The 28,000-nt window shown below is 38.0% G+C and overlaps 1 protein-coding gene and 1 pseudogene across 1 annotated transcript; one reads left to right on the forward strand and one right to left on the reverse strand.

The window, feature by feature from the left end:
* Nucleotides 1-185: 185 nt before the first annotated feature.
* Nucleotides 186-27,376, reverse strand: LOC101388916 (olfactory receptor 1J21-like). Its single transcript, XM_014781936.2, has 2 exons — nt 26,589-27,376; nt 186-339 (listed from the first exon to the last, which is right to left on the reverse strand). The coding sequence occupies exons 1-2, from the start codon at nt 27,374-27,376 to the stop codon at nt 186-188; spliced, it is 942 nt and encodes a 313-aa protein (XP_014637422.2).
* Nucleotides 8,948-10,014, forward strand: LOC106800143 (olfactory receptor 1J1-like; annotated as a pseudogene).
* Nucleotides 27,377-28,000: the final 624 nt, after the last annotated feature.

Below are 28,000 nucleotides of genomic sequence, written 5' to 3' on the forward strand. Positions count from 1 at the left end.
TTGTAATGGAAAGTATTGTTAATAAGAGAATGAAATTCTTGTCAACAAATATTTACCAAGTACATCCAACATGCCATCAGTTGTCATAGGGCTTGGAGAGATAAAAGTCTTGAGACATATTCAGATGGAAAATCAAATACATAAGACTAACAAAAATAGGTTTCTGATTTACATAAAAGATGATGTCACTGTGAGAAAAATGTTGCTCTACTGAAGAGTTTACCAAGGGCCTCTTTCGCGTCCCTGTTCCTAAGGCTGTAGATAAAGGGGTTCAACATAGGTGTGACCACCATGTACAAGAGAGCCACGATGATGTCCTTGCCAAAGAAATTACTTAATGTTCGGAAACGGACTGCCCAAATATTGCCCCATAATACAAACACACCACAGAGAGATGGGAGCCACATGTAGACAACACTTTGAACATCCCCTTGGTTGAAGAGACGAATGAAGGGAAGAATGAAGAAAGTAGGAAGGAAGGAAGGTAGGAAAGAAGGAAGGAAAGAAGGGAGGGAGGGAGGGAGGAAAGAAGGAAAGGAAAGAGGAAGGGAGGGAAGAAGGAAGACAAAACAGACCAAAAAACCCCACAAAGAAAATAAACTTGCAAATAGGAAATAGTTGGCACATACATCCAGAAAAATTGACTCTTAAAATTGAAAAGCTTCATGTTCTTTGAAATTGAGCCTTTGAATAAAATGATCATTTATTGTGGCGTTTGTGATTCTTAGGGGTGAGGTATATAAGACAAAGAAGTATTTATAGCTTGAAATAATAATCTTTGAGAGTTTATTTCAGCCTTTTGATATCTGGGTTTAAGAGGTGGTAGATATAGTGAAGCCTATATCTGGGCACCTTCTTTCTAGCTGTGATGACCTGTATTAATGTCACTACTTTGTATACCTTGGAGCAGAAGGACTCAGAAAACTCTGTCAACTCATCGTTGTTGAATTCTAGTACATGTCCCATGGTTAACATTCCAGGCAAAAGCCAGAGAAGTTACCAGAATATTGGCCAGTAGATGTGTAGCAAACTCAAAGTGGGCCATAAGCTAGATTGGCTAGAGATACATGATTCCCTGGGAACGACACACCAGACACTTGGTGTACTGGGAAGGGAAACTATGTGGAGGAGGAAAATAAGTAGGTCAAAAAGACAAAAAGAGTTGGATAGAGGATGTAGGGAGCTCAGATACTAGACACAGGAAGCTATGTAAGCAAGCAGTACAGAGTGGTAGACAGCAAGGCACAGACAATGGTATGTGTGGTGAGTTTGGACAGATTGAAATACAGTGAGTCAGGATGGAGACACTTTGGATTAAGGTCTCACATACTGTAGATAGAAGAAAGACCTGTGTCTGCCAGCAAGGGTTAGAGGGTCACAGAGGAGCTTACATTGGGCTAGAAAGCAAAAGAACAATTGGATTCTAACTGGAAAGCAAAGAAAAAGTTATTGCACCTTCCATAGCATTTGGTAGGGCTCTTCAGATTTTGGAGACAGCACATACAATACCTGGAATACTGCTCCAACCAATTTGTCAAGTGATTTGATAGATGGCCAGTTTTAATTAGGATCTAGCTCAATAGAGGCCTCTGCAGCTGATGCAGTTTATGGCACAAGTGACCCTGCTAATTGTATCACCTAAGTTGGCAGGATCCATGGTGCTCAAGGTATCTGTGGTAGATAATGGCACCTTACGGAACCTCTGGCAAACTCCATTAGAAGAGTTGCAATGCAGTGTTTCTGAAGGTGCTAGCAAATTACTTGGCCTTAGTAGAGACTGAGTGCCTAACCAGGTGACATCAAGTGACTGGAGGTGAGTATTGCCAGACAAAAAGTCACAAGATCAGTTAGACACAACACCAAGTTTGACACTAAACCTCAGTAGGTCTGGAAAGCAAAAGTAAATTTCAAAAACTGGTGACCTGGACCCGTATATCATCTAACTACATTGCATTGATATCTCTCCCTCAGTTCACACCTATGGCCTCATGAGGGGTTCCATACAACCAAACGATAAAGGGAAAAAATCCTGATCTTGATTCATGGGTCAGCTATATATGTTTGTGGGAGCTGAAAATTGACTGCAGTTCTAATTCAGGTCAGATCAGTGTGGCTGTGAACTACAGTGATACAGGGAAATCCTCCCTGTTCAGAAAGCATTTGAGCAGTACACCTAGTCATACGTTTGTGTAAATGGCATGGGATAGGAATATACATGGATTCTTGGGCATTGGTGAATGGTTTAGTTGGTTGCCAGGGGCCTAAAGGAGTAAGAATTAAAGTTCAGAGACAAAGAGTATTTTGGGCAAAAAGAAGTAGATGAATCTATGAGAGTGGATACAAAGTATACGGGCTTTTATTGAGACCAATCTTTCCCACGAGAATCAGCAGTGGTTCACAAAATTATCTACTGTTTTCGTTATTTATATAAGAAATGCATAGTTATATGAATATTAAGGCAAATAAATATTTTAAAACACATAAATGCTTCTACTCCCAACAACAAAATATAGCTTCTGTTAATATTTTGGAGCACATTCTTCCAGGTTTTAAAAAAATGATAATCAGCATGTTTGTGAATAGTTGTAAACATGCCTATATACAATTTTCTCTTATATTCTTTCAAAAATTATCATAAGCTTTCATAAACATCATTTTAATGGTTATGTAATATGACTTCCAATAGATATGTACCATAGCTGCTTTAACTCTTCCTTTATTGATGGAAAATAGGCTGTAACTAATTCTTATCTTTTAAAATTATGCTGTAATTAGACATCTTTCTGCATAAAGCTTTTTCCGTATTAGGCAAAGAGTAGAAACTGTTATATGTCAAAGCGCACACCACCAACTACCACACTCCAATGACTCTATTTTCTTACAGCTTTGGCACCTGAATTAGTTTACTTCTCCTCTGCAAATTAGCTATTAACTTGGGTGCCTTCAGTATTTGCATGAATGAACTATTCAACAACATAGCATATTTATTCTTTGATCTCATCTTCAATGACCTTGACCACCATTGCACTTTAGGCATCTCATCCCCTGGCCATATTATGAAAACTGAAATTGCTTTATCTATGAAATATTAAATGTAAACGTTAAATTTTTGCTCTCTCTTTCCACTGTACGCATTATGCAGGATCTTTGGCCTCATAAATCTATCCAGTTTCTGATACTGTCAATTTTTCCCCCCAATTTGTTTCATCTTCACTCTATTACCTCCCCAAGTTGGCTCTCATGGTTTATTACTCTCTTACCAATTTGCCCAAGTCTTTACCACAATGGCCTTCCATCCCACCCAACTAGTAAAGTTTCAATGTTGGATCAATCTAATTAGTCACCTTCTGCAATTGCTACTTTCCATTTATTCCTCAATCCACTGTAATCTAGATTCTGTTCCCACCACTCACTGACATTACTCCTGGTTACATCACCAAAATTTTTCTTATTACTAAATTCAGTGGGTGATTTTCAATACTTAACCTTATCTTCTGTTAGCTGCCACGGTCCCATATTTTTATATCGTCCTTCTATATCTCTGGTTGTTCTTCGATGTCTTTTTTGGAACACACTTTCTCTGTCATTTCCTTAATTGTCAATGTTCCTTATGATCTGTCCTCAGCCCTGTTCTCTTCCCCTCCCTTGCTTTTATTTCCCTCATCCCTCTTCTCCTCCCTTCTTTCTCTCCATTCCATTCTTGTTCTCTTTCCTCAGCTTTCCTTATTCATCTCATTTTTGTTTAGGCATTCTCATCCTCTTCTATGTTTATGACCCATGAATTTCTATCTCTATCCAAAACATATCCACCTGCCTTCTGAATTTCTTCTCATGGATGAGCCATAGGTACTGCATACTCAAGTGTGTTAAAAACTTCTCAAACCTGTTTCTCCTTCTATGTCTCCTATCTCAGTAAATAGCACAAGCATACACTGCGCTTGCCAAGCCATAAGTTTAGAGAGGTTTTTAACTCCTACATTTTCCTCATTTTATATAGTTTTGTCAAAATCACCTAACATCAAAATTATGACATCTTTTAGACTTTGACTCTGAAGGAGACTGAAATCCATATAGTTCTCTCCAACTCCATTCTCTCTCTTAGACAGACTCCATAATCTATTGCCTAAGTTACTGTGATCACTTCCTAACTAGTATCCTTGCTTATGGACTTGCATCCAACCACTCTATTCCTGTCCTGCCAACATTTCCTCCACTCATTGCAAACACATGCTCATTATCCATTCTTTACCTATAGTGGTAGTTTTTATTATGACACTGTCAATATTCTGATCAAATCCTTCTATGGCTCTCCCTTTCCTTTTGGATAAAGTGCAAATTGTTCAGCATGGTTTCCAAGGTTCTGCGTGATTTACTCCTGCTAATTTCTCTGGCTTTATCCTGAACTTCTTCCCCTATTTAAGTGTACATTTCAGCTATTCTCATTTTCCTAATTACAGCTTTCCAAATTTGTTATCCTTTCTCTTCTTCAGGTGTTTTCTTGTTGCTCTCTTTTTCTCCCCTCCAAATATCTGCCTTTATGCTGTCCATGTCACATTTTACTTATTTTGATTGTCTCAGGTCTCTGCTTAAATGTAACTTCCTACAAGCCTACCTTGCTTGACCCCTTAAATTTGGGTTTGACACCCCTCCTTCATACTCCCATAGCACTCAGCACTCACCTTAATTACAGCATTTGACACACACTGTCTTTTATATCCTACTCACTAGATTGGCAGCTCTTTTAAAGAAAAAAACCTGTTTTTTAAACTATTTACTCACAGTACTCACAAAATCCTTGCCACATAGTACGTACACAATATTTTTATGAATGAGCAAAAGAATGAATAAATTATTGAAAAAAATAATGAATAAAATGCTGTCTCTCCTCCACTTGATTCTTTGTCTCTTCTCCATATTTGCCAGTGTGGATGGAACAGGTATCCAAAGGCTTCTCACACTCATTCTTATGGTTAAAGAATATATTTTGAGCCCTGAGTATGTGTCAACTATTATGTGTTATAACTGTCAAAAAAAACAAAATCCCTGCATGCATTCAAGTGTTTCTTTAGGAAGAAAAAAATTCTATTTCTGAGAAACAGCAGCCCAAGTATTCCTTGATAAGTGTTTTTATTCCCTAGTGATTAGTGGCAACTATCCAGATTGAAATAGGGAAGGAAGAAGTCCATATGATACAGAGCCCACTATTACCAGGGAGGCATCATGGTGCAATGGAATTAGGCTTTAGGTTTTAAGTTAGTGTGTTTGGGTTTGAATCTTCATTTGGCCATTTTCTTTTGACCCATGCTCAAACAAAATAAAATGAGAAAAATACTATCTTGCTAAAATTATTATGAGTATTAAATGAACTCATAAATGTGAAAATTCTTTAGAACTAAATGAATCTGCAAATAATAAAAGTTCTTATTTATATTCTCAAAGGTGTTGGCTGTCTTTAGTACCTGGTAATGGCACATCTCTCCTGGGAATGGTTAAGGGAAATGCAATAATTACTCCCAAATTGTCCCTCACTAGAAATTTGTGGCCTGGGTCCCCTGGGTTTCCTACCTGGCTGGTAAAAATTGACACCTTGAACATTGTAGGGATCTGGTGAAAAAGAGTGTACCTCCTCCCCACTACAGGGTTGAGCTTGTGACTTTTCTCCTTCTCCTCGCTCTAAGTCTTTTGGAGAGAAAATGAAAAATTAGTTCATACTCCAGAGCTGATAGTATTTTAATTTTTCACTCTCAACCTAGGTTGTAGACTTTGCTTAGCAACATGTGTGCGTGTGTGTGTGTGCGCGTGTGTGTGATCTGCTTCAAAATCTTGCAGATTTGTCCCAGGTACTTTAGATAATTTTGTTGTATCCCCTCAAATAACTTATGTGGACACAATAATTATAATTCCATGGGGTTTGTGCTTTTTTCTCTACGAAAATGTTACCTCTTTTACAGTTTTGCTGAATATCTGGCCTGCATCCAAGCTATAAGCACAACCTTACAGGGATAAAAATAATAATAATAATTGGCATTTTTCCAAATAATTGTAACCATGTCTATACGTAATTTTCTATTATATTCCTTTAAAAGTTATATCATGAGCTTTTCATGAACTCATTCTATTGGCTATGTAATACTACTTCCAATGGATGTGTACTGTAATTGCCTCAACCTTTCCCTTATTGATAGAAATTAGGTAGTCCATCAAAAACATTGACCAGGGTCTGAACTGCTTTCGTCCTGGAGCCCTGAGAAATTCACTTTAAGAACAGCTGTCTTTGTAAACCCAGTAGCTGATATCCTAGTCTCTCTATTCATTTCTGATCATCTGATTAAGGACTAAGGCAATGCATCCCTCCAAAGGCTTTGGTGGACATTCCAGTTACTGTCTTCGTCTCTTTAATGAGAAGCACATATCCTGATGTCTCTTTCTCATCAAATCTTGCTCTGCTGGAGGCAATATAGCATGGTGCTTAGGAACATGGATTTGAAATCAGATGAATCTTGGATTGAATGATCCGTCCATCATTTCCATGCTGAATTATTTTAGGTAAATTAGTTACACTCTCTAAGCCCTAGTTTCCAACTGGTTAAATGAGAATAATGCTATTTTTGTGGTCCTGTTAGGCTGATATGATATAAAGTACATGTCACAGCAGCTGGTCTATATTATTCACACAGTAAATATGTAATTAGTGAGTGACTGTTATATAATTTTATTTTTATCATTATTATTGATATTACCATCTAGGCACATATCTTGAAGCCATAGATTTTCATTCATCCTCAAACTTCTTGATTTATTTCCTGAAATTCTTGAGTGCTCTCAGGCAGCAATGACTGTCTTGCTTGAGGATATAGTGAACAAAGACATGTAACATAGTGGGAAGAATACAGTCTCTGAAGCCAGATAGACCTGGGATCAAATCCCAGGTTCACTGTATACTAGTGGTATAACATTGGGCAAGTTTCATCACTGAGTCCCAGCTTTCTCCTCTGTAAAATGAGGATCAGAATGCCTATGTTGAACTGTTGTGGGAAAAATTGAACAGTATTTGAAAAGCACCCAGTGCAAATTAAGTGTTAAATCAGATTTTATTAACAATGCAACTATTTCTAGCCCTATAGCAATCACCTCAGCCAAACTGGAAAGACAGTAAATTTGTTCTTAGTGTCCGCAGCCTCTGTTTTCGTTCTGCTTATAATCCGCAATCCTCTCCCCTCCTAACTTTGTCTGAGGAGGTCAGTGCCCTTGTTCTGCCATCCAAACCTGGTCCCCAGATATGAACAGCTCCCAACCATTCCACGTTAGTGAGAGTGCTGGCCAGAGGGCTCTCCCTCCCAGGTATACTTACTTTTAAACCTAATCTATAGTTGAGACTTTAAAGCCTTTTTCCTCTTACTGAAAGAATTTCAGTACCAGCAGTCTATTGAGGGTGGTGTTTTGGGTAGGGATATGGAAGGCTCAATGTTGTTCTGGAAATCACACCAAACAGCCATAGTTCTGCATTTCCCCCCAAGAAAAATGGACCCAGAAAATCTGAAGAATCTCAAGAAAATTAGAGAGAGTGTTTCATCACTCATTTTCCACAATCTGTGAAGATTGTGGGGTCAGGATTGGGTCCAAGGTGCTGTAATCTGTGCAGAAAGGCTTCTGCCCTCTAAGAATAATTAGCAAACTATTTTTCACCCGTTTCTGGGACACCTAACGGTAAAGAATTCCTAAATATTCTGATTTGATTTCTGATTCCAGACAGTATAGGGACTGGCTACTTTGGCCGTAGTCATTGAAAGTTATCATTTAGCATGAATTTTCGCCTACTAGATTAAGATGGTTCATAATTACACTGTTCCTTTCACTCAGTTGAGGGTGGAGGAACCAGGACTGGTACCTGGTTGTCTTCTGAATGCAGCTGATAAAGTGATGGTGAGGCCAAGTCCTCATTATAAACGCGTCTGTTTCTAGGTTCTTGATTTTCCTCCACTGTTTTATCCATTTATCTTTGTAAAAATACATTATCTATTGTCATCAATATATCTTTATAATCAGCATTGATATGTTGTAGCTTCTTTTAAAAAATATATGATTATTTTGATAAATATTGATTTGGGTTAGGAAACAAATTTCATATGGGTTATTTCAGAGACACTAAACATTATAATTCCTTTTAAAAATTATGTTTGGCTTTTAGATTGTACTTCTTTGAATACAAGGCCATGCGGCAACTAAATAACATGAGACCACAGAATTATTAGGGTTAAACTTGAGCCTTGAGCAAGACCCGATGTAAGTTTCTTGAAGACTCTGCAATGATGAATTTAATTTGGATGCGATATCTTAATATTTGATGAACAAATTTATACTGTGTATGTGTTAATTGCAATAGATTCTGGGTCTATAAGCAATGAACAAATTAGAAATAATCTGGGCTGTGTGGACAAGCAGAGGGTACAGAATTCAAGAGATCATTACACACAAAATTCCAAAGGACAGTGAGATTTCTGATGTCAAATAATTTGTTCTGCTTCCAGAGACCAAACTCTGAAATCAAAATGCTTGGGCCCAAATCCCAGTTTCTCCTCTTCTTGCCTCAGTGACTGTGAGACTGTCTGCTTCAGCTATCCCATCTGAAAAGTGGAAATAATAATAGTACCTGCCTAGTTAATATACTTAAAACTGTTGAATCAGTTGCTACACGTCCGCCCTTGGAACAGCACGTGAGGACAGTGTTTAATAAACATTAACTGCTAGTGTTATCATTTACAGAGACCGGGAACAGATTGATAAAGAAAGTGGCTGTATATCCTAAACCTACACTTTTTCTGCTTTTATCCAGCAAAATATGCATCAAATATAAGAAAATAAGGATGAAAAAAATTCCCTAAATTGAAAGAACATCTCTATTATGTTATGCCACAATTATCGTTTTTTTATCCTGAGACATTCCTTTTCCCTTCAACTTTCCCCAGCAGGCCCCTCCAGCTGATATATCAGTATGAGGAGGGAGAACCAGAGCAGCGTGCCCCAGTGCATCCTCCTGGGGCTCCCCATCAGGCCTGAACAGCAGAATGTATTCTTTGCCTTGTTCCTGGGCATGTACCTGACCATGGTGCTGGGGAACCTGCTCATCATCCTGCTCATCAGGCTGGACTCTCACCTCCACGCCCCCATGTACTTCTTCCTCAGTCACTTGGCCTTCACTGATATTATTTTCTCGTCTGTCACTGTCCCAGAGATGCTGAAGAACATGCAGACTTAGTACAAAACCATCACCTACGCAGGGTGCATTTCACAGACATATTTTTTCATAATTTTTGCTGATCTGGACAGTTTCCTCATTACTCCAATGGCCTATGACAGATATGTGGCCATCTGTCACCCTCTCCATTATACTACCATCATGAGTCAGAGCGTTTGTGTCATACTGGTGGCCTGGTCCTGGCTCATTGCTTGTGCTTATGCTCTTTTGGACACCGTCCTCCTGGCTTGGCTGTCCTTCTGTGCTGACCACACTGTCTGCCACTTCTTCTGTGACCTTGCAGCAGTGCTCAAATTGTCCTGCTCAGATACTTCCCTCAACTAATTGGTAATCTTTACTGCAGGATTAACTGCCACTATGCTTCCATTCTTATGCATCCTGGTTTCTTATGGCCACAGAGGGGCCACCATCCTCTGGGTTCTGTCTACTCAGGGCATCTGCAAAGCCTTGTGCACTTGTGGATCTCATCTCTCAGTAGTGACTCTCTACTATGGGACAATTATTGGTCTATATTTTCTTCCCTTATCCAACAACACCAACAACGATAACACGTTTGCTTTGTTGATGTACGTAGTGGTCACTCCTATGTTGAATCTCTTTATTTATAGCCTGGAAATAAAGACATGTAAGGGGCCTTGAGAAAACTCTTGAGTAAGAAAGCATATTATTCCTTTCTTTTAAAACTTACCTTTTTTTCAAAACACACATATGATCTTATTTACACAATAATATGCAAATACAAATTATTGAAAATATAGCTCTCTTGTCTTCCTTCCACAGCTGTTCCTCAGAAATCTTTGCTGACATTATTCTTGCAACTATCTGAGGGAGTAGTAAAATGTGATATGTTTTATATGGCTTAATTTGTTCTTTTCCTGGATAACAGGGATTGTAAAATACTTTGAGGATGCTATGATGTCATTTTGGCTGGTATCATTCAATGGAAGACATCAGTGCTGGCCCTTCCCCAAATATTAAAGTTGTTATACAATGTGTCTAGCCTTTCACATCACCTTTTCTAAAGAATTTTCCATTTTGGTGACAATATGGTTTCTTCTTCACCCAGGCACCCTGGAATCCAGGCACCCTGAGCCCTTCTAGAACTTGCAGGGGGAACATATTAAATTTTACTTTCCTTATATAATAATTAACACACTGTTTTCTTGTCCTTCAGGAATACAGCTCACACTTTCTTTCTCCCCAAACACATATAGATATTCAGCAACAAAATAAATGTCACCTCTGTTGTCTCAGGTACCGGTCAAAAAGCTTAATATGCATTAAAATCATGTACTTTAATCCTGACAACAATCCTAAGAGATGTATTGGGAAAACTCAGTCTCAAAGAGCTGAAGAATGCCTTAAAATCACAATTAGTTAAGGAAAGGTTTCAATATTGGCTGGCTGACTCCAGAAAAGTTCAACCAAGGACTGTAATTGTTTACATGGAATGCTGTGCCCTTAGAGGAATAATTAGCTCAGCCTAGTGGCAGAGGATATGAAAAGTTTCCCAAATAAGGGGTTGCTTTACCTGAGACTTAACAAATCTGTCTTATCCTGTTGCCAACTGGAAGAGGGAGCAGCATGTGTCAAGATGTTGAACTGGAAGTTTCAACTGAGGCACCAAGATTTGATTGACACCAGATACCAAAGTGAGTTGTAAGACACAAAATGAGGATTTTTATAGGAAGTGCCCAGTAATCTATTTCATCACTCTTGAGCCTCCCAACCTAGATGTGGTTCTAAAACGTGCTTAGACCTGGAGATGAGAGGTTCTTGTAAAGTGGTGTTTTTTGTTTTTCTTTTTGTTTTTGTTCTGTTTTTCAGAAAGCTGCACAGTGAAACCCAAATCCTCCCAACAGAGAGGGGGTGCTTTGCTCCTCACTTCAAGCTTAGTGGGAGAAGCTTCAAAAGACCATATAGAGAGTTTTATATATATCCCTATCTTTTATAAGAGTGAGAACATTATGAAAGATGAAATGGGAGAGGAGAGAGAGAGAATTGGAATTATGGAATAGAATTATGTTTTGGCTCTGTCCCATGCATCCCTCATCCTGTTCCTGGGACTTGCATATGGGCACTCTCTTAGCCTCCTACCCAATCCGCCTTTCTTGTCCTTATGTCCTATACTAGATTGTCAGTTGTTAACTTAGCATCATCATTGTTCACTTCTAAGACTTCTGCAGCATTGCACTGGTGAGGGGGAAACTACATTTTCCAGACTGTTCTTTTCTGTATAGTTCATGTTTAATATTTTCCAATGAGCGAAACTCATGAGAGATTTAGAAGGCAGAAGAGGAGAAGCCATTACTCTCTGGAGGTAGTTATAGCCAGAAATATAGGCAGAAGTGAGATGCACAGTAGTTTCCCATTGAGGTCCTGAGAGCCACCTGCATGACTGCTGCAGCCTGAGACATTTGGCAGAGTATTTCAGTCATTCCTGAGATTTGCAGCTCCTACCCATTAAACTTTTGAAACTATCTATTTCATGCTCCATGATGAAATCTTTAATTTTAGCTTTTTTAATCTTCAAGAGCAAATTGCCTGACCTCTGTTCCCCTGCTCATTCCAACTTGTCCCCAGTGTTATATGCAAGCACTTTTGTTCTACTCTCCGGAACAAATCCTTACAGATACACTTCTACTTAAAGATTACCCATCATTTATCTTCATCTATTTTTTGGAGTACAGATGAAATTACCTAACTGATAATTTCATTTTCAGTCAAGGATATCTATTGCAGAGTAGAGGAGAAAAAATACACCCTTTAAACTTAATTAATTAAAAAAAACTTTATTATTCATATGAAGAAACATTAAAATGAATCTCTATCTCACACTACATAAAAATATCAACTTCATGTATTTCAAGAACTTTCAAGGACAGAGGGCAATGTTTTAAAATTTTGCATTAAAATATAGCACACTATTTTTATGTACATGAGACAAGGAAGTCATTTTTTTTTCTTTTCAAAAATTCAGATATATATATATATATTTTTTTGGCTTATTGTGGTAACATTGGTTTATAACATTGTATAAATTTCAGGTGTACATCATTATACTTCTATTTCTGCATAGATTACATCATGTTCACCACCCAAATACTAATTACAATCCATCACCACACACATGTGCCTAATTATCCCTTTTACCCTCCTCCCTCCCCTGTTCCCCTCTGGTAACCACCAATCCAATCTCTGTCCCTATGTGTTTGTTTGTTGTTGTTATTATCTACTGCTTAATGAGTGAGATCATACGGTATTTGACATTCTCCCTCTGACTTATTTCACTTTGCATAACACCCTCAATGTCCATCCATGTTGTCACGAATGGCTGGATTTCATCGTTTCTTATGGCTGAGTAGTATTCCATTGTGTATAAATACCACATCTTCTTTACCCATTCGTCCCTTGATGGGCACTTAGGTTGCTTCCACATCTTGGCTATTGTGAATAACGCTGCAATGAACACAAGGGTGCATGTATCCTTATGCATTGGTGTTTTCAAGTTCTTTGGATAAATATCCAGCAGTGGAATAGCTGGATCATATCGTAGTTCTATCCTTAATTTTTTGAGGAATCTCCATACTGTTTTCCATAGTGGCTGCACCAGTTTGCACTCCCACCAGCAGTTTATAAGAGTTCCCTTCTGTCCACATCCTCTCCAACACTTGTTTCCTCTCTTGTTAAATATAGCCATTCTGACAGGCATGAGGTCATATCTCATTGTTGTTTTGATTTATATCTCCCTGATAATTAATGATGCTGAGCATCTTTTCATGTGCCTATTGTCCATCTATTTACCTTCTTTGGAGAAATGTCTCTTCAGGTCTTTTGCCCATTTTTTAATTGGGTTGTTAGTTTTTTTGTTGTTGAGAGGCATCAGTTCTTTATATATTTTGGAGATTAACCCCTTATCAGATATATGGTTTGCAAATATCTTCTCCCAATTGTTAGGTTGTTTTTTCATTTTGTTGATGGTTTCCTTTGCTCTGCAGAAGCTTTTTAGTTTGATGTAGTCCCATTTGTTTATTTTTTCTATCATTTCTCTTTCCCCATCAGACATGGTGCTTGAAAATATGTTGCTAAGACCGGCGTTGAAGAGCATACTGCCTATATTTTCTTCCACAAGTTTCATTGTTTCAGGTCTTACAGTCAAGTCTTTAATCCATTTTGAGTTAATTTTTGTGTATGGTGTAAGGTAAGGGTCTACTTTCATTTTTTGCATGTGGCTGTCCAGTTTTCCCAACACCATTTGTTGAAGAGACTTTCCCTTCTCCATTGTATGTTCTTGGCTCCTTTGTCGAAGACTAGCTGTCCATAGATGTGTGGATTTATTTCTGGGCTTTCGATTCTATTCCATTGATATGTGTGTCAGTTTTTCTGCCAGTACCATGTTATTTGGTTACTATAGCTTTGTAGTATATTTTGAAATCAGGGAGTGTGATATCTCCAGCTTTGTTCTTTTTTCTCAGGATTCCGTTAGCTATTCGGGGTCTTTGTTGTTGTTCCATATAAATTTTAGGATTCTTTTTTCTATTTCTGAGAAAAATGTTGTTGGACCTTTGATAGGAATGGCATTGAATCTATAGATTGCTTTAGGAAATATGGACATCTTAATTATGTAAATTCTCCCAATCAAAAATCATGGAATGTCTTTCCATTTCTTTGTGTCTTGTTCAATTTCTTTCAGCAAGGTTTTATAGTTTTCAGTGTACAGATCTTTCACCTCTTTGGTTAAGTTTTTTCCTAGGTATTTTATTCTTTTTGTTGCAATTGTAAATGGGATTGTATTCTTAATTTCTCTTTCTGCTACATTGTTGGTAGTGTATAGAAATGCAACTGATTTTTGTGTGTTGATTTTGTATCCTGCAACTTTACCGTATTCATTTATTACTTCTAAAAGTTTTTTGGTGAATTATTTCGGGTTTTCTATATATAAAATCATGTCATCTGCAAATAGTGACAATTTCACTTCTTACTTTCCAATTTGGATCCCTTTTATTTCTTTTTCTTGCCTGATTGCTCTGGCTAGGACTTCCAATGCTATGTTAATTAGGAGTGGTGAGAGTGAGCATCCTTGTCTGGTTCCTGTTCTTAGAGGGATAGATTTCAGTTTTTCACCATTGAGGATGATATTAGCTGTGGGTTTGTTATATATGGCCTTTATTATGTTGAGGTACTTTCCTTCTAACCCATTTGATTCAGAGTTTTTATCATAAATGGATGCTGTAACTTGCCAAATGCTTTCTCTGTATCTATTGAGATGATCATGTGATTTTTATGCTTCATTTTATTAATGTGGTGTATTACATTGATGGATTTGCAAATGTTGTACCATCCCTGAATACCTGGAATAAATCCCACTTGATCATGGTGTATAATCTTTTTAATGTATTGTTGTATGTGATTTGGTAGTATTTTGTTGAGGCTTTTGCATCGATGTTCATTGGTGATATTGGCCTGTAATTTTCTTTTTTTTGTGTTGTCCTTTTCTGGTTTTGGTATCAGGGTAATGTCGGCTTCGTAGAACGAGTTAGGGAGCTTCCCCCCTCCCCACTTTTTTGGAAGAGTTTGAGAAAGATATGTGTTAAGTCTTCTTTGAATGTTTGGTAGAATTCACCAGGGAATCCGTCTGGTCCTGGACTTTTATTTTGAGGGAGATTTTTGATTACAGTCTCGATCGCTTTACTGGTGATTGATCTATTCAAATTCTCTATTTCTTTTTGATCTAGTTTTGGAAAGTTGTATGATTCTAAGAATTTATTCATTTTTTCCAGATTGTAGAATTGGTTGGCATACAGCTTTTCATAGTATTCTCTTACAATATTTTGTATTTCTGAGGTGTCTGTTGTAATTTCCCCCCTTTCATCTCTGAATTAACTTATTTGTGCCTTCTCTCTTTTTTTCTTGGTGAGTCTAGCTAAAAGTTTGTCAATTTTGTTTATCTTTTCAAAGAACTGGCTCTTGCTTATATTAATTTTTTCTATTTTTTTGTAGTCTCCATTTCATTTATTTCTGCTCTGATTTTTATTATTTCCCTTCTTCTACTGATTTTGGACTTTTTTTGTTCTTCTTTTTCCAGTTCCTTCAGGTGCATTTTTAGATTGTTTATTTGATATTTTTCTTGTTTGTTGAGATAGGCCTCTATTGCTATAAACTTCCTCTTAGAACTGCTTTTGCTGTATCCCATAAATTCTAGCATGTCGTATTTTCATTTTCATTTGTCTCCAGGTATTTTTTGATTTCTCCTTTGATGACTCAATCGTGCTCAGTAGCATATTGTTTAATCTCCACATATTTGTGGCTTTTCTGATTTTCTTCTTATAGTTGATTTCTAGTTTCATACCGTTGTGATCAGAAAAGATACTTGGTATTATTTCAATCTTCCCAAATTTATGGAGACGTGTTTTGTGGCCTAATATGTGATCAATCCTGGAGAATGTTCCATGTGCATTTGAAAAGAATGTGTATTCTTCAGTTTTTCGATGGAATGTTCTGTATATATCTACTAGGTCCATCTCTTCTAGTGTGTCATACAAGGCCGATGTTTCCTTATTGATCTGTTTGGATGATCTACCTGTTGCTATAAGTGGAGACTTTAATTCCCCTACTATTATTGTGTTACTGTCTATTTCTCTTTTTATGTATGTTAATAATTGCTTTATATATTTAGGTGCTCCTGCGTTGGGTGCATAGATATTTACAAGTGTTATATCCTCTTGTTGGATTTTCCCTTGATCATTATGTAATGCACTTCTTTGTCTCTTTTTACAGTTTTTGTTTTAAAGTCTATTTTGTCTGATATGAGTATTGCTACCCCAGCTTTCTTTTGATTGCCATTTGCATGGAGTATCTTTTTCCATCCCTTCACTTTCAGTTTGTGAGTGTCTTTAAGTCTGAAATGTGTCTCTTGTATGCAGTATATATATGGGTCTTGTTTTTTTATCCAATCAGCCACCTTACAAATTTTAATTGGAGCATTGAGTCCATTGACGTTTAAAGTAGCTATTGATAAGTATGTACTTACTCCCATTTTTTAACTTTTTTTCTTGGTGTCTTAGTAGTTCTTCTCTGTTCCTTTCTTCTTCTCTTGCTCTCTTCCATTGTGGTTTGATGGCTTTCTATGGTATTATGTTTGAGTTCATTTCTCTTGGTTTTTTGTGTATTTATTATAGGTTTCTGGTTTGTGATTACCATGGCATTTATATATAGTAACCTACGTATATAGCAGTCTATATTAAGTTGATAGTCTCTTTAATTTGACCTCTGTCTGAAAGCTCTACTCTTTACCTCCCTTCCTCCCACATTTTGTTTTGATATCCTATCTAACCTCTTTTTTGTGCATTTGTATCCATTACCCTCTTATCATGGAAATAGATAATATTGCGTATTTGTGGTCTTCTTTTTTCCCCTTAAATAATTCTCTGTAGCATTTCTTGTAGTACTAGTTTCTTGGTGACAAACGCCTTTAATTTTTGCTTGTCAGGAAAACTTATTATCTCTCCTTCCATTTTGAGTGATAACCTTGCTGAGTAGAGTATTCTTGGCTGTAGGTTTTTTCCTTTTAGCACTTTAAATATATCATGTCACTCTCTTCTAGCCTGTAATGTTTATGTTGAGAAGTCAGCTGATAGCCTTATGGGGTTTCCATGTATGTAACTTGTCTTTCTTTCGAGGCTTTTAGGATTCTCTCTTTATATTTAATTCTGGACATTTTAATTATGATGTGTTTTGGCTGGGCCTCTTTGGGTTTATCTTGTTTGGTGCTCTCTGTGCTTCCTGTACCTGGATGTCTGTTTTCTTCCTCAGGTTAGGGATGTTTTCAGCTATTATTTCTTCAAATAGATTCTCTGCCCTTTTGTCTAGCTCTTCTCCTTCTGGGACACCTAAAACACGGATGTTAGTGTGCTTGGTGTTGTCCCAGATGTCTCTTAGACTATCTTCACTCTTTTTACTTCTTTTTTCTTTTATCTGTTCAGCTTGGGTGATTTCTTCTAGTCTTTCGTCCAGCTCGCAGGTCCGTTCTTCTGTATCCTCTACTCTGCTTTTGAGTCCCTCTAGTGAATTTTTCATTTCCAGTATGTATTCTTATTTCTGAAGTGTTCTTTTTTATATCTTCCATTTCTTTGTTGACATTCTCACTGAGTTCATCCATTCTTCTCCCAAGATCAGTGAGCATCCTCAACACTCTTTGTTTGAACTCTCTGTCGGGTAGGTTGCTCATTTCTGTTTCACTTAGTTCCTTTTCTGGGGTTTTGTCCTGTTCTCTTACTTGGAATGTATTCCTTTTCCTCCTCATTTTGCCTCTTTCCCTGCACTTCAGTCTATGTATTAGGTATGTCTACTATGTCTCCTGCTCTCGGAGAGGTGACTTGATGTAAGTGATGCCTTAAGAGGCCTGTCAGTGTGCTCCCCTCTCCTCTCCAGTTGCAAATGTTCCAGGAGTGACCCCTGTGTGTGCTACATGTGTCCTTCTGTTGTGGTGGGGTTGTTCTTCATGTAGGTGCCCAGGGAGGCTGAGCTATGCCCCTGGCCAGCTGTTGTAATGCTCATCTGCTTGTAGTTGTTGTAGGCACTTCAGTCTCTTTTTCGGGCGTGGGGTGTCCCAGCACTGTTGGCTGCAAGGTCTAATAGCACATTCCTATTGCTGTATTTCTATTACGTGAGTAGGCCCCCAGCATGGCAGGTTTTTAGGCTCAAGGACGTACAATTGCTATAAGCCTCCAGGCTTATGTCTCTTATTCTGCTCTCTGAGGATTGCAGCCAGGTGGGACTGTCCTCAGGCATGGGAGCCCCCAAATGTTTCAGGCTTTGGGAGGTGGGGCCAACTCCCTATGTTGCTCTTTGAGAAGCACAAGTCTTCTGCGGCTGACAAGCCCACCACCCACAGGTCCACACACACGGTCAACACAATCCTGCTCCATACGTGCGCCCAAGCTTCCTGAAGTGGACCCAGTCTCTCCAAGGCGGGATCCCCACACACTCCACCACCGCCCCACACTCTCCACCAGCTCCTTGCACATAGCCTGCCCTACAGAAGCTGACACAGACACCAGGCTGTGGACAATCCAGGCAGCTCCCTTAGCAGCCCCAAAAGTTGCCCGAGGGCTTGTTATTGGGTGTGGCCAGTCCCTAAGGTGGGCTGCATGCCCTGGCTGATCTGGATTAAATTGGTGCTGCAGTGGGTGGGGCAGACCCTGGGCTAACAGGTCCCAGGGAGAACTCCAATGGTGTCTGTGTCAGCAGTCCCACACCAGGCCACAACAATGGCTGCTGCCAATGTCCCAGTCCCTGGAGAGGTGTCACCTCTCACCAAGATGCACTCAGAGCCTATTAGGTGAGTCTCTTTTCCCCAAAGGGTTGTGCACCTTTCTTTCTTCTGATTTTAGGTTGCTTTCTGAAACAAGTGAGTTTGGCATGGGCCCTTTAAGAGCCGGTTTTAATTTCTTTGTGTACCAGCTTTTCTGGGGTACTTCCCAATGTTTTAGTAGCAGGCAAAGTCAGCTATTATACCACTCGTCTCAATTGTGCTGGATCCAAAAAAGTATCTATAGAGGGCACGGTCCCTGGCTCAGGCCCTACTCCTCCAGGGAGGCTGTGTACAGTTCGGCTGCTCCCACGTGGCCGTGAAGTGCAACGGCTTGTGAAGGCAGTGTTTTTTCTCTCCAGAAGGGAGTTTCTGCCTCTTCCATCTCAATCAGGATTGGCGTTTGTTGCAGGAGGTCCTCATGTCCGGTTTTCAGTTCTCTCTCAGGGGTAATTTTTCCAAGAGTAGTTGTAAATTGGCTGTGTCCGCGGGAGAAGGCAAGTTCAGAGTCTGCCTACACCACCATCTTGACTTCTCAGCCCAGATATATATTTTTTAAATCACACTGAAAGCACTTGATTTACTAGCCAATATCAGTATAAAACCCTATCAGGGATGGAAATCTTAAAACTGCTATAAAAACTGGATCTGGTTGAGTTGTTAACAAAGCATAAACTATTGATATTCTGTCATTCTATTCTGATGACATCTAGCTCAATTTCTTATCACAGTGTGTTCATTAGGTCAGGAACATGGGTTTCAGTCTAGAGACTCAATTGCCTTCTATTTCCCAAGGTCACAAACTTCCCCCAGGCTCTGGACCATGCCTTGCACATATGAGCTGTTAGTCATAATGTGTTTGTATGTGTGTGTGTTGAATTGATATTAATATCTCTAAGTTTAAAGGACATTTGCCTGACACTGACAGTATAGTATGGTATAAGTCTTCTAGGTTAGTTTGCTTAACATCTCTATCCTTTGAGCAAGAGTACAGGGTGGACTCACATAATGCTGAGTTATCCATAGCAAATTCGGCAAGAGGGGAGTCCACTGAAGTATTCCTACGATTTATGCAAAGTCAAGATGCTCCTCTGACAAGAAATCTTGAGTCCACCCTTTCTCAGCCTCTGCACTTTTCCTGATGTCAAATCCCTTCTTTGTTGCCTTTAAAACAGAATGATCGCGATTTTCAAGGTGACTTTCTCAAGGAAGCATATTAAAGTCAAGAAGTCAAATCATAAAATAATGCATTAATTTTAATCACATTAAAATTAAGACATTAATAGATAGTAAAAACAAAAGTAACAAGCTTCCAATAATGGAAATCATTCGCAATATATACAACTGAAAAAGTCTTTATTTACAGATTATGTGAAGTCTGTCTTACAGTATAATAAATAAAAAAGAAAGAACCCAATGAAAAAGCAGGGAAAAGAAATAATCATGTATCTCAAAAAGCAAATTTTGTATCAAGAAGGATATTGATGGCTGCTGTAATGGTCCAGCATGGGTTGTGGCATTTCACTATGTAGTAATTCAGAGACCAGGTTCAATTCTCTCTCAGGGAAGCAGGTAATTTGTTTCCAGATAATAGAGGAGAAGACACACACTCTTCTTAAAATTCTAGCCTGAAGCACTCCATCCAAAAACAGCTGACTACACATTCTTCTCAAGTGCGCATGGAACATTCTCTAGGATAGACCATATGTTGGGAAACAAAGCAAGCCTCAATAAATTTAAGAAGATTGAAATCATAACAAGCATCTTTTCAGACCATAAGGCTATGAAACTGGAAATGAACCATGAAAAAAAAACTGGTAAAGTGACAAAAATGTGGAGATTAAACAACATGCTACTGAACAACCAATGGATCATTGATGAAATTAAAGGAGAAATCAAAAACTATCTGGAAACAAACGGAAATGATAACATGCCATATCAAACCATATGGGATGCAGCAAAAGCGGTCCTGAGAGGGAAACTCATAGTGATACAAGCCCACCTTAACAAACAAGAAAAAGCCCTAATAGGCAACCTTAAATTACACCTAACAGAACTAGAAAAAGAAGAACAAACAAAGCCCAAAGCCAGCAGAAGGAGAGAAATAATAAAAATCAGAGCAGAAATAAATGATATTGAGACCAAAAACAGTAGAAAGGATTAATGAAACAAAGAGTTGGTTCTTCGAGAAGATAAACAAAATAGACAAACCCTTAGCCAGGCTTACTAAGAAAAAAAGAGAAAAGGCTCAAGTAAATAAAATTAGAAATGAAAGAGGAGAAAATATAACGGATACCATGGAAATACAGAGGATTATAAGAGAATACTATGAGAAATTATATGCCAACAAATTGGACAATCTAGAAGAAATGGATAAATTCTTAGACTTATACAACCTCCCAAAATTGAACCAAGAAGAAATGGAGAATCTGAATAGACCAATAACAAGTAAAGAGATTGAAATAGTAATCAAAAACCTCCCAAAAAATAAAAGTCCAGGACCAGATGGCTTCTCCAGTGAATTTTACCAAACATTCAAAGAAGATTTAATACCCATCCTCCTCAAACTATTCCAAAAAATAGAGGAAGATGGAACACTTCCTAAATCATTCTATGAGGCCAACATCACCCTGATACCAAAACCAGACAAAGACAATACAAAGAAAGAAAATTACAGGCCAATATCGCTGATGAACATTGATGCAAAAATCCTCAACAAAATATTGGCAAACCTAATACAACAATACATTAAAAAGATCATACACCATGATCAAGTGAGATTTATACCAGGGATGCAGGGATGGTTCAACATCCGCAAATCAATCAGCGTGATACATCACATCAACAAAACAAAGAATAAAAACCACATGATCATCTCAATAGACGCAGAGAAGGCATTTGACAAGACACAAATCCATTTATGATAAAAACTCTCAATAAAACGGGAATAGAAGGAAAGTATCTCAACATAATAAAGGCCATATATGACAAACCCACAGCTAACATCATACTCAATGGGGAAAGACTGAAAGCCATTCCTCTGAAAACAGGAACGAGGCAGGGCTGCCCACTCTCACCACTCCTGTTCAACATAGTACTGGAGGTTTTGGCCAGAGCAATTAGGCAAGAAAAAGGAATAAAAGGAATCCAAATAGGTAACGAAGAAGTGAAACTCTCACTATTTGCAGATGACATGATTGTATATATAGAAAACCCTAAAGAATCTGTTGGAAAACTATTAGAAACAATCAACAACTACAGCAAAGTTGCAGGGTACAAAATCAATCTACAAAAATCAGTTGCATTTCTATATGCTAATAATGAACTAACAGAAAGAGAGCTCAAAAAGATAATACCATTTACAATTGCATCAAAAAGAATAAAATACCTAGGAATAAATCTTACCAAGGAGGTGAAGGACCTATACAATGAGAACTACAAGACATTATTGAGGGAAATCCATGATGACATAAAGAAATGGAAAGATATCCCATGCACGTGGATTGGAAGAATAAACATAGTTAAAATGTCTATATTACCTAAAGCAATCTACAGATTCAATGCAATCCCAATCAGAATCCCAATGTCATTCTTCACAGAAATAGAAAAAAGAATACTAAAATTTATATGGGGCAACAAAAGACCCCGAATAGCTAAAGAAATCCTAAAGAAAAAGAACAAAGCAGGAGGCATCACAATTCCTGACTTCAAAACATACTACAAAGCAATAGTAATCAAAACAGCATGGTACTGGTACAAAAACAGACACACAGATCAATGGAACAGAATTGAAAGCCCAGAAATAAAACCACACATATACAGACAGCTAATTTTCGACAAAGGTGCTAAGAACATGCAATGGAGAAAGGAAAGTCTCTTCAATAAATGGTGTTGGGAAAACTGGACAGCCACATGCAAAAGAATGAAAGTGGACCATGTGCTATCGCCATTCACAAAAATTAACTCAAAATGGATCAAAGACCTGAAGGTGAGACCTGAAACTATAAAACTCATAGAAGAAAATATAGGCAACACGCTATTTGACATTGGTTTTAAAGGAATCTTTTCGGATGACATGCCTACCCAGACTAGGGAAACTAAAGAAAAAATAAACAAGTGGGACTTTATCAGATTAAAGAGCTTTTATAAGACAAATGAAACCAGAATCAAGATGAACAGACAACCAACCAGTTGGGAGAGAATATTTGCAAAACATATATCTGACAAGGGGTTGATCTCCATAATATATAAAGAACTCACACAATTGAACAACAAAAAAACAAACAACCCGATCAAAAAATGGGCAGAGGAAATGAACAGACATTTCTCCAAGGAAGATATACAGATGGCCAATAGGCACATGAAAAGATGCTCAACATCACTAATCATCAGGGAAATGCAAATCAAAACAACACTAAGATACCACCTCACACCTGTTAGAATGGCTATAATCAACAAGACAAAAAACAACAAATGTTGGAGAGGATGTGGAGAAACAGGAACCCTCATACACAGCTGGTGGGAATGCAAATTGGTGCAGCCTCTATGGAAAACGGTATGGAGATTCCTCAAAGAATTAAAAATAGAGATGCCCTATGATCCAGCCATCACACTACTGGGAATCTATCCAATGCACCTGAAATCAACAATCCAAAGAGGCTTATGCACCCCTATGTTCATTGCAGCATTATTCACCATAGCCAAGAAGTGGAAGCAACTGAAGTGTCCCTCGACTGACGATTGGATTAAGAAAATGTGGTATATATATAAAATTGAATACTACTCAGCCATAAAAAAAGACAAAATCGTCCCATTTGCAACAACATGGATGGGCCTGGAGCGTATTATGTTAAGTGAAATAAGCCAGAAAGAGAAAGACAAACACTGTATGATCTCACTCATATGTGAAACATAAACCAACACATGGACAGAGAAAACTGGACTGTGGCTACCAGGGCAGTGGGGGTGGGGGGTGGGCACAAGGGGTGAAGGGAGTCATATATGTGGTGATGGACAAACAAAAATGTACAACCCAAAATTTCACAATGTTAGAAACCATTAAAACATCAATTAAAAAAAAAAATTCTAGCCTGAAAATAACATACATTCTCGTCCACCATGGAGAACATGTCACGCACCTACAACCTTGAATAGCAGAAAACGAGCCTTCCAGTGATGATTTCACACATGGGAAGGAGGTCATGAAATTTTGGTGGACAGCCAGCCATCTCTGTCACAAATATCCAATAAACATGAGCTAAGATGCGCTACCTCATTAATCATCAGGGAAATAGTTAAACCACAAGGAGATATTTTTCTATTCACCAGAATTGGAAAAATGACGAAATCTTTCAATACCAAGTGTTGTAGCAAAGTAATAGGAACTCTCATACTCCGGCGGTGGAGATGTAAATTAGTATAACTTTTAAAAAATTAGTAGACTTTATTTCTTATAGAAGTTTTAGGTTTACAGAAAAATTGAGCAGAAAGTTTCCATATATTTCTCCCCTACCCCTACTCAGTTCCTCTATTATTAACATCTTACATCCATGTGGTACATTTGTTAAAACTGAACTATCATTGACGTATTATTAACTAAAGTCCATAGTTACCATTAGAATTCACTCTTCATGTTGTGCCCCTTTTTTGGTTTTTGACAAATACATAATGACATGTATCCGCTGTTACAGCATCATATAGAATAGTGTCACTGCCCTAAAAATCCCCTTTGTTCTACCTATTTATCCTTCTCCCCTCAAGCCCTGAACCCCTAGTAACCACTGATCTTTTTGCCATCTATATAGTTTGCCTTCTCCAGATTGTCATATTGTTGAAATCTTACAGTGTGTAGCCTTTTCACACAGGCTTCTTGGTATGAGTATTTTACAGAAGAGCTTAGCAGTGATAGTTAAGTTGAACATACACATGCCTGCAATCCAGTAATTCTTCTTCTGGGTATAGAATTGACAGAATCTCTTGCATATATGCACTAGATGATGTAGAAGAATATTTATAGCAGCACTGTTTGTAATAGCAAAATTCCAAAAACCACCAAAATAGCCATATAAAATAGAACAGATAAGTGTGTTATAGCCTCACAGTGCAATATTATACAGTATGGATGAATTTCACAAGGACAGTATTAGACAACAAAAGCAAAGCCTAGAAGAATAAATATAGTATTATCCCATTTATATGCAATTCTAGAGCAGGGAAAATTGAAGGATCAACATAGAAGTGTTAAAACTTTGAAGAAAAGTAAGAGAACATTGGAAATATTCAAGATACTGGGTTTTTTCCAGAGCGGAGCAAGATGCAATTGAGGAGGAGGCACAAGGGGCTTAACAATATTGCTAGTTTTCTACTAGTTAAGCCCAGATATTGTTAAGTGAATATATCTGTAATTTTCTGTAAAGTGTGATTATATGCATGTATATAAACACATATACATGTATATGTATACACATACAGCATACTATATATATATATAATACATCCACATATGTATTTAAACTGTATAAATGTTATATATGCTCGTTTGTATGCTACTTTAATATTGTTTTAAAGTTTAAATAAAATTTCCAAGTAAAATGGGTAAAAATATTACTCAAGTTTGAAACATATTCAAATTATTTAAAGGATTCAAGATTTGACCTCACACATTGAGTAGTTGAGTACCAACCCCACTTAATATTGCTAGTTTAGTGGCACTGGGCAACTTAATAAACCTCTCTTAATATGAATTCCCTCCTTTATACCACATACTAAGATTAAATGAAATAATGGATATGGAAATATTTGTCACAGGTATCAGCTTATAGCAATGAAATTAGCTATGTTTGCCTTGAGCAGAGTTAGTTTCTCAAGAAATGAAGACAAAACTTTACCATTTCAGATGGAAACATAAGACGCTATATTCATGAACTTGGGGCAGGGAAGTACTTTTTTTAAAATTCAGATATATTTGGCTTAATCTACACTCAGTCCTGCCTGAGTTCAATTCAGGTTGCCTAGATTTCCTGATATTCCTACTAGACATTCTTAGTCCCACACCCTGAAAGGCTGAACCCTCTTATCAGATTGGACTGATAACCCATAATCATGTCACCACTTGGAAAGCCACTTTAAAATCTCTGTTCTCACTTCCATGCTTCACAACCAACTGGCCATCCAGGGACACAGAGGGCTACAATCAAGTTTGAGTTCACTACTTGGGGCCAGTACCAGTCCTATCTGGACAATTTTCCTGGTCTTTTACAGAAAACCATGCCATTTCAATTTGTGGCCAGGTCCGTTCAATTTAAGGAAAAGAAAGTGACGTACCAAAATGCTGTAAGCATAACTGAAACCAAAATTTGGACAATTGATAAGAAATTAGAAATAAAAATAAAAGTCAATATCTAATTAATGTCATTCATAAAAATAAATTTCAAATGTATTACAAAATTAAACACAAAAATAAAATCATGAAACTGCCAGGAAGAATATTTTTGTTATCTTGAGAAGGGAAAAGCTTTGCCATATAAAAGTTGTAAACTACAAAAAAAAAAGGAAAGCAAAAATGACTGAAAGCTGTAACTGCATAAAAATTTTAAATGATTGTGGGACGCAGGATAACATATGAAAGGGAAAAAAAATTAGGAACAGATAGTCATGTGGGTATATTTTTAGTAAACATTTCCCAAGACTTTCTAAACTGAACAAAAATGAACCATAGAAGAAAACTAAGTCCAAGCTCAAACAGAGACTGAAGAAAGAGTGCCACACAAAGATTCAGTAAAAAGCAGCTATTCAGAGAGGAAAGGATGTTCACGTGGCTTGTGCAGGATGGAAAAGGTCTTATGTCCAATTAACACGCAAAACAGTGCTCATAATGACAAAAATTTTCCTATGCTGAATATACTTCCCAGAGCTCCTTTCATATCCCGATTCCTCAGACTGTAGATAAAGGGATTTAGCATGGGAATGACCAGAGTGTACAATACAGACAAAATGACATCCTTGTCATTGGAGTTATTGGATGAGGGGAAAAAGTACAGTCCAATAATTGCTCCATAGTACAGAGACACCACAGAGAGGTGAGAGCCACATGTGGACAAAGCTTTACAGATTCCCTTAGTGGAGGGGACTCTAAGGATGGTGGCCCCAATGCGGCCATAGGAGACCAGGATGCATATGAATGGCAGAGTAACAACTACCACTCCCAGGATGAGGATGACCAGCTCATTGACTGTGGTATCTGAGCTGGACAGTTTAAATAAGGTGGAGAGGTCACAGAAGAAGTGGAGGAGAGTGTTGTCACCACAGAAAGAAAGACGGGCAAGGAGGAGGGTGTGCAAAAGAGCATTAGTGCAAGATAGGACCCAGGACACAGTTACTAGCAGGAAACACAGGTTCTGACTCATGATGGTGGTGTAGTGGAGGGCGTGACAGATGGCCACGTATCTGTCATAGGCCATTGATGTGAGAAGGAAGCTGTCAAGACCCCCAAACAATATGAAAAAATACACCTGGGAAATGCATCCACCATATGTGATGGATTGACTCTGTGTCTGCATATTCATGAGCATCTTTGGAGCTGTGACTGATGAGAAAGAGACATCAGTGAAGGCCAAATGGCTGAGGAAGAAGTACATGGGAGTGTGGAGGTGAGAGTCCAGCCTGATGAGCAGGATGATGAGCAGGTTCCCCAGCACTGTGGTCAGGTACATGCCCAGGAAAAAAGTGTAGTATATACCTCGCTTCTCTGTCCAGATGGGGAGCCCTAGGAGGAGGAATTCAGATACACTGCTCTGATTGTCCCTCCTCATGTTCTTTTCCTTTGCTAGAGATAAAAAAAGATATGGAAATGTGAAAGAATGAGAAATCATTATGACTATCACATAATGAAAACATGGTTTTGAACTAGTCAGTACATGAATTTTAACCTGAATAACTCATGCTTTTTACCCCACTAGCGGGCTACTCATGATTATTTGTCCACCTAGAAACCAACAAAATCTCTTTTGGAGAAACCATGAAACATCAGAATGATGATGAGATCAGATCAAGCTCAAACTTGGGGACTCCAGGTGTTCATGACAGAAATCTGAGATTAGGAAATTATGGTGCAAGGCTAAGTAAGTAACACTTATTAGAAATGCTAATAGAGGCTGTCCAATTGGTCTATTGGCCTTTCTTAACCTTCCTCATGCTTCTCACAAATGTTTTGGCTAATGCTTTATTTTCATGGATTGGACCAAGGTAAGACAACCCAGTGGACTGCTCTCAATCTCCCAGAAATCAGAATTTGGAAACTTGGTGCAAACCTCACATGGAACTGGTCAAGGCAAGAGCATTAAGGACAAGGATCTATGTCAATAACATAAAAGATCTAGTGACAGACCTTGTAATACAGTCATCAGTCCTTCCTTTAAGAAAAGTCCTTCCCACTC

Source organism: Ceratotherium simum, chromosome 29, assembly GCF_057802395.1.
Source record: "Ceratotherium simum simum isolate JZ-2026a chromosome 29, ASM5780239v1, whole genome shotgun sequence".
Lineage (NCBI taxonomy): Eukaryota > Metazoa > Chordata > Mammalia > Perissodactyla > Rhinocerotidae > Ceratotherium > Ceratotherium simum.